General features: G+C 34.1%; 1 protein-coding gene across 1 annotated transcript in view; it reads right to left on the reverse strand.

Moving 5' to 3' along the window:
* LOC137632432 (uncharacterized) overlaps positions 1 to 12,049 on the reverse strand; it is a 510,169-nt gene that overhangs the window by 140,719 nt on the left and 357,401 nt on the right. Inside the window, exon 6 of the mRNA XM_068364363.1 lies at positions 5,510 to 5,584. Within this exon, the coding sequence (XP_068220464.1) occupies positions 5,510 to 5,584 (75 nt within the window). The remainder of the gene's footprint in view (positions 1 to 5,509; positions 5,585 to 12,049) is intronic.

Here is a 12,049-nt window from a genome sequence, read left to right on the forward strand (position 1 = left end):
ATCAGACCACGAAAGGAAAAGTTCAAAACAATCGGAGTAAGGTCTTTTGTCTTACGACATCGTCTGAATCACAATGAAAATAAAATCACAGAACAAGGGATTCTTACGATGTCTACTTCTTCGTAGCTTCTGATAAGTCGGATTTAAGAAAACAGGGTAATACAGTCAATGAAAAACAGACAAGAACTTAAATCTATGCTCTAACCTTGGGGACAGATTATTATTATTACTACAGTATTATCACCTTCTTGCCCATAACCCCGGTTGGAAAAGCAGGATGCTATAAGTCCAGGTGCTCCAACAGGGAAAATATCCCAGTGAGGAAAGGAAACAAGGAAAAATAAAATATCCCAAGAACAGCAACAACACTAAAATAAATATTTCCTATATAAACTATAAAAACTTAAAAAAAAAAGCGGAAGAAAAATAATATAGAATAGTGTGCCTCAGTGTACCCTCATACAAGAGAACTCTAACCCAAGACAGTGGAAGGCCATGGTACAGAGGCTATGGCACTACCAAAGACTAGAGAACAATGGTTTGATTTTGGAATGTCCTCCTAGAAGAGTTCCTCTGGATAAAGTCGTTCACATGAATTTCTACTGAGTTACTGGTTTTCAACTATTGGAAAATCAAACAATATTAGTGAACCATTTTGCTGTTGGAAAAGCAGGATGCTACAAGACCAAGGGCTCCAACAGGGAAAAATAGTCCAGTGAGGCAAGTTATTGTAGGCTTTCTAAATATGGAAGATATAAATATGTTGAGTTGTTCAACAAGTAAAATGGCTAGGATATTTCTATCAAGACTTATCAGTTTTAATGTTAACCTGTTTACCAAAGTGCCTGCTGATGACAATATTTTTTTTATTTTTTGGTGTTAATGTGAATTATTACTAGTTAACATTAACAAACTGTACCGTACGTGTTTCATACACGCTCGTACACTTTAACGGTTTTTTTTTTATCTTATTACTCGTTCTTCTCTGCACTGTCAATAAACCAACCTGTAGAAGCCTGATAGCTCATGCTTAATTTTGTTTGAACTTTTGTGACGTTCTTGCTCGCAAGTCCTTGTATATAAACTCGATGTCTGTTCAATAAAGTTTATCTTCTCTGCACTGTTAATAATCCAACTTGTATAATCCTGATAGCTCATGATTAATTTTGTTTCTATTTTTGTAACGTTCTTGCTTGCAAATCTTGGTATTTAAGCTTAATGTCTGTTTAATGAATTTTATCTTCTCTGCACTGTTAATAAACCAACCCATAGAAGCCTGATAGCTCAAGCTTAATTTTGTTTGAACTTATAGGACGTTCTTGCTCGCAAGTCATTGTATATAAACTCGATGTCTGTTCAATTAAGTTTATCTTCTCTGCACTGTTAATAATCCAACCTGTATAATCCTGACAGCTCATGATTAATTTTGTTCGAGTTTTTGTGCCATTCCTGCTCGCAAGTCCTATTATAAAAGTTCAATGTCTATTTAATGAAGTTTAGTTGCATTCACCTCGCCTTTCAGTTATCACCTGACGGCTCGCTGGCACAACACAATATCACTAAACCTTTTAGTTTCTGTTTTAAAATATGAAATGTTAGTTTTAATGGAAGTTTCCATGAATAAGCAATTGTTATGGCAAGGGGTTATTTGTCAATGGGTTATTTGTCACCTTCTATGTAGAATTTCCGATGAATTTTTTTTTTTTTTTTTTTTTTTTTTTTTTTAGGAGATTGATCACTTCTATTTGGGTCTCACAATTTGTACGGTATCGCTATGTTGGTGATATTCCAGGAAATTCTAAAGGGGTATTTTTAGCCTTGAAGGTTTTCTTACCATTATATATTCATTGGTTCCATCCATAACATCTACTCTATAAAAAGGAAGGAAATAACGGTATCCATCTCTTCGATATTGTGTGTATAGACAAACCAACCAATTTAAAGTTTTAATGTATATATATGCATATATATATATATATATATATATATATATATATATATATATATATATATATATATATATATATATATATATATATATATATATATATATATATACAGTATGTATATATATATATATATATATATATATATATATATATATATATATATATATATATATATATATATATGCATATAATATTATTCAGGCAATTTTGAACATATAAAATTGTATATCTATTAAATGCCATCTTTATCATCATCATCATCATTATCAGCAGTTACTAGTCCACTACAAAACAAAGGCCTCAGACATGTCCTTCCACTTGCATCTATTTATGGTCTTTCTAGGCCAGTCCAAACCCACAAACTTTCTTAGTTCGTCAATCCTTCGTCTTCTCTTCCTTCCCTTGCTTCTTCTGCAATCTCTAGGGATCCATCCTGTTATTTTCAATGTCCATCTATCGTCTGTCATTCTCATTATACGTCCTTCTCATGTTTGCTGGCGAATCCATGTTGCCCTTTTTCTGTCTCTTATTCCCATCATTATTCTTTCCTTAGCTCTTCGAGTAGTGACTGGTTTAAGGTTAAAGGCTTTAGTAAGGCTCCAAGTTTCCGATCCAAAGGTTAATGAATATGATGGCATATTATGTAAACTTGACCACAGAAGAGAGGATGAGCTTACACATACACACCAAAAAAAAAAAAAAAAAAAAAAAAAAAAGCCACGAATCTCAGCCATCCAAATTAGAATATTGGAAATATATATATATATATATATATATATATATATATATATATATATATATATATATGGATATGTATATGTATATATATGTATATATATGTATATATATATATATATATATATATATATATATATATATATATATATGTATATATCTGGATATATGTGTATATATACGTATGTATATATATACATATATATATATATATATATATATATATATATATATATATATATGTGTGTATATATATATATATATATATATATATATATATATATATATATATATATATATATGTATATATATACATACGTATATATACACATATATCCAGATATATACATATATATACATATATATACATATACATATCCATATATATACATATATATATAATAATAAAAATAATAATAATAATAATAATAATAATAATAATAATAATAATAATAATAATAATAATGTAGAACATTCTCAAAATTACAGTCATTGTATTTAACTTCAATGTATATGACGGAATATTGACAGCCCTGAATCCACAAAGGGGGAGTTAACCAGAAGAGAAAAAAACGACGATGATAATTGAGGAAATCGTATGATGTCCAATTGGGGAAACAGGGGGGAAATATAACAATATTAAATGATCATTATTTAGATGCTATCTTTAGAAAAAAAATTAAAATAAGTCATTAAAAGGATACTTATATGATACATGTTTTGGAAGTAATTCATTATATGGTGGTTAAACATCTAAAGGCATATCTGAACGAATTAAATGGAATAGAATTTCATGATTCAAAATATGTACACTTATAATACCATAACTGTCCATTAGAAAGAAGCAGGTTACAGGATTACCAGGCCATAAGCCTATACGAGTAATCTATGCTTACGTCTTTATACAGAGTAATGTCCATGAAGTAATATTAATTATCTGTTCAAAATGTCAAATCATGAAATTAAGTTCTTGTGTGTTTTCCATTGCCACTATATTATCTTTTTTATCGAAACCCACTTATAGGAGATCATAAAAAACCCGATGATATCATTATAATAATAATAATAATAATAATAATAATAAAAATAAAAATAATAATAATAATAATTATTATTATTATTATTACTATTATTATCTTAATTATTATAATTATTGTTATTAATATTATCATCACTAGCTAAGCTACAACCCTAATTGTTAAAGCCGGATGCTATTAGCCCAAGAGCTTCAACATAGAAAAATTGCCCAGTAATGAAAGGATATAAGAAAATAAACTACAAGAGAAGAAACGAACAATTTAAAACAAAATATTCTAAGAACTGCAACAGCATTAAAATAGATCTTTCATATATAAACCATAAAAAACCGATTCATGTCAGCCTATTTCACATATTCAAGGACCCCAACGCTTTGAATAAATAAGATTAATTTTTTTTTTTACTTCTAACTTCGTCTATTGATACATGCAAATTTGAATGTTCGCTGAATAAATTCAAAGAAATATTAAAATGATAAAAGCTACAATCCGTTTAAGATTGCAGCTATGAAGGTTTAAAGGTCGCTGATGAATGGCAGAGGAAAGGGATAGTGATATTGCCTTATCAAGCAGGTCAATGCCCCAGAGACTGACCATATTTACATATGTTCAACGCCCAAGGCACCTCTCCACCGAAGCTAGGACTAACGAGGGCCAGGTAATGGCTGCTGATGACTCAGCAGATAGACCTATAGGCTCCCCTAAATCCCCAATCCTTAATTCACAAGGATGCTGAGGTTGCAGCGACCAAAGGAACTAACGAGGTTGAGCGGGACTTGAACCCCAGTCCGGCAGATCTTAAGACAGGGAAGTTTCCAATACTCTGGGTTGGGACTCAGAACTGGCGAGTTGGAGCGGGACTCGAACCCCAGTCTGGCAACCACCAGGCAAGGACGTTACTACCAGGCCGCCACAACCCTATAGTATTGAAATTTGTTTACTTGATAAACAACAAACAATGTGTTTATATCAAAGTGAAAGAAGTAAAAAGAAAGTGGAAAAGCAGAAGTAATTCTAACCTATCAGAGTTTACACACACACACACCAAAAAAAAAAGAAAAAGAAAGTGACGAATCTCAGCTATCCAAATAAAAATTTTGGAAATTTTATATATATGTATATATATATATATATATATATATATATATATATATATATATATATATATATATATATATATATATATATGATATAATAATCCAGCCATTAAGTTATCCTTGTGGGTATCTGGTTAAGTATAAAAATGCAAGGGAAAATTTTAAGCAACTTTAATTTTGAGTTTTTTATTTAATTAATTTTGAGGGTTGGAGTGACTTAATTTTGAGTTTTTTGAGTTACTTAATCCTCGGTTATTTGATTTTGAGTTCTTGGGTTGCTTAATTTTGAAGATTGGGGTGACTTAATTTTGAGTTTTTGTGTTACTTAATTTTGAGTTATTTAATTTTGAGTTATTTAATTTTAAGTTCTTGGGTTACTTAATTTTTAGTTATCTAGTTTCAAGTTCTTGGGTTACTTAAATTTGAGTTTTGGAGTTACTTAATTTTGAATTCTTGGGTTATTCAATTTCAATGCTTTTGAGTTACTTAATTTTGAATTATTTGATATTGAGTTTTTGAGTTACTTAACTTTGAATTACCCAAGATAAATTTATATGTAACATTTGAAAGTATAATAGAATACCAGAGTGAGAAACAAATGCTGAGAGGTGGACGAATCTTCCTCAAAACACAGAAAACGAACATTACAATGTATAAAGAAGAACAAATATTGCATGATACAGTAACTTACATTGAACGAAGTTGAACAAGTCCACTGAAACATCCAGCTTCGATTTTGTGAAAATCTTGAACATTGTGCAGCACTCTGAAAGAGAAGGGGTGGATGTATTAAATGTTTATGTAAACTTTGGAGGAACGTGCTATGATGATAATACAAACAGAAATATACACATTTACATCTCCCCTAGATAATGAAGAGCAAGTCTCTCTCTCTCTCTCTCTCTCTCTCTCTCTCTCTCTCTCTCTCTCTCTCTCTCTCTGTATATATATATAGATAGATATAGATAAATAGATAGAAATATATAATGTATGTATATATATATATATATATATATATATATATATATACACATATATATATACCGGGGTACAGAGGCTATGGCACTACCCAAGACTAGAGAATAATGGTTTGATTTTGTAGTGTCCTTCACCTAGAAGAGCTGCTTACCATAGATAAAGAGTCTCTTCTTCCCTTACCAAGAGGAAAGTACCCACTGAAACATTTACAGAGCAGTAGTTAAACCCCTGAGTGAAGAAGAATTTTCGGTTATCTTCGTGTTACCAAGTGAATGAGGAAAGAGTGGAATAAGTAAAGAATAAGCTAGACTATTGTGTATGTATACGCTCAGGAAAAATGAGCTGTAACCAGAAAGGGATCCAATCTAGTACTATAACGACAGTCAAAGGACTCAATAACTCTAGCCAAATGTATGAGGAAAGCGGAGAATGTGTAAAGAATAGGCTAGACTTCTGTTTATATACAGGCAAAGGAAAGAATGAGGTGGCATCAGAGAGAGGGATCCAATATAGTACTGTGTGGCCCGCCAAAGGACACAAATAACTTAAGCATTCGTATCTCAATTTCAGCAGACCTACTTTTTCTCAAAAGGTTTAATAACACAGTACAGTGTTCTGGATGTTTTATTCATATTCTGTCTAAACCGTAGAATAATCTTCTTTGTCGTGTAATTGAATCTATGGAATTTCAAAAGTTCGAACTTGGTTCAAATATGTTATTGTTGAGAAGGCTTATTGGAGGAGTTTCGCTTCAGTTTCTTTATTTGTTATTCATCATATCTATATTAATACATATACTAACGGAACCCGTGTAAATTACACGAAATTATATTTTCAATACTAATTATCTTGTTCCTAACCTATACATGTTTGAATAAAATGTGACAAGATTTGACTTGTACATTTATTTTTAAAAATGAGCTATAAATGAATTGGGAAAAGTATATAAAATGTGCTTTGGTTAAGTAATCAAAGTCTAATGTGAATTTGTAAGAGTATACCATGAAATTATTTCCGTTTTCTTTAAAGCAAGACTCACAAAATAAATAACACATGCGCTATCGTATTAATATATAGATGATCACCGCCTCATGTGCATCAAGCTAGGACCAGGGAGGGTCAGGCAATGGCTTATAAATGAGCAGGTAGAGCTATAAGCTCAGCCATATCATCCATCCCTGGCTAACAAGCAAACTTGAGCTTGAGAGTTAACTCGAACTCCCGTCCAAAAGATTGCCAGGCAAGGACGTTTTCAATAGGCTACCACAGAGAGTAAACCTCTGCCAAGGTTGAGTAATTCTCTCAATAAACAAACAAGTATACTAACAAACAAACAACTCGTACATAACCTCCATGTCGGAGGTCGAGTTAAAACAACTTTCATAATTATTTCTCAGGCCTTAAATTCTTTTTCGCGTTACTCGTATAAGAGCGAAACTTTTAGTTCAAATAATTATCTTTCACAAATGAGGTGCTGTTTGTGAAAACATGCTTCTCTCTCTCTCTCTCTCTCTCTCTCTCTCTCTCTCTCTCTCTCTCTCTCTCTCTCTCTCTCTCTCTCGAATTTTGCTGCGTTGTGATTAATTTTCCTTAGGATATAGGAAAAGGGTATGTCATTATCCCTGCCAAGAGGATAATGGTTTGACTCGGGATTATTTTTAGCACGATTACGTCATAAGTAATGCGAATATATTTTTTTTTTTTTTTGCACTACGAATGATAAAAAAATTAGTTTTCAAGATGTAAAAATTCACTTTTTTGAAGAAGGGAACTTAAGAAACTAGCACTTTCTGCCAAGAAAGCATAGATCTAAGAGATTACAACTAATGAGAATAATAATTATCTCTGTACAGTATAGATGATCTTCCTAAAGATTAAGGCTCTTCGTAAACAAAGATTTTGCGTTAAAATATCTTGCCTTAGAAAATATCTGTTCACCGAATACATTTTTAGTTACGTTCATTTCATTGAACTGGTCAATGTATTTAACAGACCTACACTAAATCAATGCTATGTCCGCTAACCTAATTTCACTTTCATGGCTAAAATCCCCGTTACATGGAAAAAGAGAGAGAGAGAGAGAGAGAGAGAGAGAGAGAGAGAGAGAGAGAGAGAGAGATTAATCCTTCTCAACCTGTTTCGGCACAGTTTCAGTATTGTCAAGGAATTACAGCATGTTTGTAAACAAGGATAAACATTAACATCGCTGAAATGGTTCAGTTACAGATGATACAAAATACAAACCAAATACAGACCTAAATTCTCCCTTTCCCCACAAACGTCCTCTCACGAGAGAGAGAGAGAGAGAGAGAGAGAGAGAGAGAGAGAGAGAGAGAGAGAGAGAGAGAGAGAGAGAGAGAGGGTGGGGGTCAAGGAAGCAGATATATAGTTTTATAAGCAGTGTTTATGCATTTAAAACTGAACTTTAGTTTGCAGTCTAAATAAAACACTAGCTTTCTTTTCTAGAGAGAGAGAGAGAGAGAGAGAGAGAGAGAGAGAGAGAGAGAGAGAGAGAGAGAGAGAGGTTGGAGTTGAAGAAGCATATAAATTTTGTTTTCTTAGCAGTTTGTTTACGTATTTAAGATCGATATTTAGTTTTCAGTCTAAAGGAAACACCAGCTTTTTTCTTCTAGAGAGAGAGAGAGAGAGAGAGAGAGAGAGAGAGAGAGAGAGAGAGAGAGAGAGAGAGAGAGAGAGAGAAGGGGGTTACTGGGATGGTTTTTACATATTCATTAGGTTTCTCCATTAAATTTTTCACTTTCGTATTTGTGCCCATTTTTTTACCAGACCCTCATTAGTAAATCCGTATGCGTTCATTTCTTTGAATTCATTCAAACTGTATTTTTCTTCCCCGGATTATTAATTAAGTACAATTTCTTTATTTTCATTTTCTTCTGTAATTTACTATCGAAAGGCACTCAGTTCCCAATGGCCTATAAGGGCTAAAGTTGAATAAAGTGAGTATTGCCAACTTGAATAATGCTATCAAACAAGAAGAGAGTTGAAAGGCACTCAGTTCTCAATGGCCTATAAGGGCTAAAGTTGAATAAAGTGAGTATTGCCAACTTGAATAATGCTATCAAACAAGAAGAGAGTTGAAAGGCACTCAGTTCTCAATGGCCTATAAGGGCTAAAGTTGAATAAAGTGAGTATTGCCAACTTGAATAATGCTATCAAACAAGAAGAGAGTTGAAAGGCACTCAGTTCCCAATGGCCTCTAAGGGTTAAAGTTGAATAAAGTGAGTATTGCCAACTTGAATAATGCTATTAAACAAGAAGAGAGTATTATACTGAGCGTAAAGTAGAGTTATAACACTGTGCCATTCACTCCAAACTCATATTCTCTCCACAGGATATTTCTCTTTAGCTTGTAACCAAGTCGATATTTATCCAGTAGTAAAGGACTGGTAATAGTTCACCTCTATCATTAGAAAGTTGTTACTTGACCTCCATGTATCTGGCATATTTTAATACAAAGAAACTGTTAAATCATTACTTTCAATTACAGCCGTAAACTTCGGAATGTGGACATTGGCTGTACCGCTCTTAAGTTGATTGTTGAGGCCTGGTGATTGCCAGACTATAGTCCATTTCTTTTAGCGAGTCATATTTGCACCGACTCGCAGCAGTGCCCTTTTAGCTCGGAAAAGTTTCCTGATCGCTGATTGGTTGGACAAGATAATTCTAACCGATCGGCGACCAGGAAACTTTTCTGAGCTAAAAGGGCACCGTTGCGAGTCGGTGCAAATATGACTCGCTAAAGGAAATGGACTATAGGGTTTGGGTCCCGCTAAAACTCGTTAGTTTCTTTGGACGCTGCAACCTCACAATCCTTGTGAGCTAAGGATGGGGGTGGGGGGCGTGTTTGGGGGAGCCTATAGGTCTATCTGTTGAGTCATCAGCAGCCATTGCCTGGCCGCCCTTTGTCCTAACTTGAGTGGAGAGGGGGCTTGGCCACTTATCTCATGTATATATGGTCAGTCTCTAGGGCATTGTCCTGCTTGATAGGGCAATGTCACTGTCCCTTGCCTCTGCCATTCATGAGGAGCCTTTAAAAGTGACTTCCACGAGTAAAACATTTTTATTGGCTTCTGGTGAATTGGGTTTGCGGGAGCCTTTAGTCTATTAGCTGAGTCATCAGCAGCCATTGCCTGGCCGCCCTTGGTCCTGGTCCTAGGTTGGGTGAAGAGGGGGCTTGGTCACTGATCATATATATATATATATATATATATATATATATATATATATATATATATATATATATATAATATATATATATATATATATACATATATATATATATATATATATATATATATATATATATATATATATATATATATATATATATATATATAGTCGTCTCTAGGGCATTGTCCTGCTTGATAGGGCAGTGTCACTGTCCCTTGCCTCAGCCATTCATGAGGGGACCTTTAAAAGTGACTTCCACGAGTAAAACATTTTGAATGGCTTCTGGCAAAGTGGAGGACAGAAACAAATCACGAAGTTGTAAAAATAAAATCCGAGACTGAATGTGGCTTATCCCACAGATACAAATTCCGAGACAGAAATATTTGAAGATTCCCAAAGGAAGGATGTGATCAAACACTTGCATAGACGGCGGAAAAGCCGACATCATTTAGATCAAAGGTGTAGTGGTCCCGAAGCGTAAAATTCGAGTTTGGAAAAAAACTGCATCGCTTCCGGGACGAACTACGTTTTTTTGCAAAAAGAGCATCACTGAAAAAAAAAAAAAAAAAAAAAAAAAAAAAAAAAAAAAAAACACATTTTGATCTTGGGAATTGCATTCCTGAGGAAGAAATGCTTCAGGACAAGAGCCCCCTTTCGGGTATTGACCTTTTAGGAGGTTAGTGGAGTCCCGAATGGCGCAGAAAAATTCAAGAAGGAGTATAGAGTGCAAAGTAACCTTTACGTGGACGCCTTGGTTGATTGATTGATTGATTGATTTGAGGTTTTCTGGCATCCTGACATCTAAGGTCATTGACGCCGATGTCGTTTATTATGAATAAAAAAATAAAATAAAAGAATATTTAATTCAAACCATAAAAGCAAAGATGTCATTTCAAAAGTTAAATATCTTTCAGAAGACTTGCTTCTGAAATAAAGCTAAAAATACCACTAGCATGGTAGGACACATCATGTCCAAGAATCTTGGCAAGGCATTATTATTATTATTATTATTATTATTATTGTTGCTGTTGTTGTTTTTGTTGTTGTTACTAGCTAAGCTACAACCCTAGTTAAAAAAGCAAGATGCTATAAGCCCAAAGACTCCAACAGAGGAAAATACCACAGTGAGGAAAGGCAATAAGGAAGTAAATAAACGAGATATGAAATAATGAACAATCAAAATAAAATATTTTAAAAACAGTAACAACATCAAAACAGATATTTCATATATATATATATATATATATATATATATATATATATATATATATATATATATATATATATATATATATATATATATATATAAAAGACTTATGTCAGCCAGTTCACCATAAAAACATTTACTGCAAGTTTGAACTTTTGAACTTATTGAAGTTCTACAAATGATGAAATGTTCATAAGTTTTGTAAAAGCAAAAGGACCGATGGATTTTACTCTCAATGAATTTTCCCCACCCAGCACAAGTTAAGATGAAGTTTCAGCTTCCCTCTCCCCCTCTCCCTCTTCATTTTCACCTCTCCCTTCTCTTTTTCCCCTCTCCCTTTTCCTTTCCCGCCTGTCCCTCTCGCCTTTCCCCTCTCTTTTTCCCCTTCCCCTCCTCCATCTCCTTTTCCTTTCCCCCTCTCCCTTTTCGCCTCGCCTCTCCCTCTCCATTCCCCTCCCCTCTCCTTATTCCCCTCTCCTCCCTTTCCTCTCCCCTCTCCCATCTCCCTTTTCCCATCCCCTCTCTTTCTCCAATATCCCCTTCCCTCTCCCTCTCCAATTTCCCCTCCCCTCTCGCTCAATATTTTCCCCTCTCTCATCACCCATTTCCTCTCTCCCTTTTCCCTTCTCGCCTCCCCCTCTCCTTTTTCCCCTTTCCCCTCCTCCATCTCCTTTTTCCTTTCCCGTAGTCCCTCTTCGCCTCGCCTCACCCTCTCCCATTTCCCCTCAAACTCTCCATATTCCCCCCCTCCTTTCCCATTTTCCCCTCTCCTTTCCCATTTCCTCTCCCTTCTCCCTTTCCTCTCCTCCTCTCCCATCTCCCTTTTCCCCTTCCCCCTCTCACTTTTCCCATCCC

Source organism: Palaemon carinicauda, chromosome 41, assembly GCF_036898095.1.
Source record: "Palaemon carinicauda isolate YSFRI2023 chromosome 41, ASM3689809v2, whole genome shotgun sequence".
Taxonomy (NCBI): domain Eukaryota; kingdom Metazoa; phylum Arthropoda; class Malacostraca; order Decapoda; family Palaemonidae; genus Palaemon; species Palaemon carinicauda.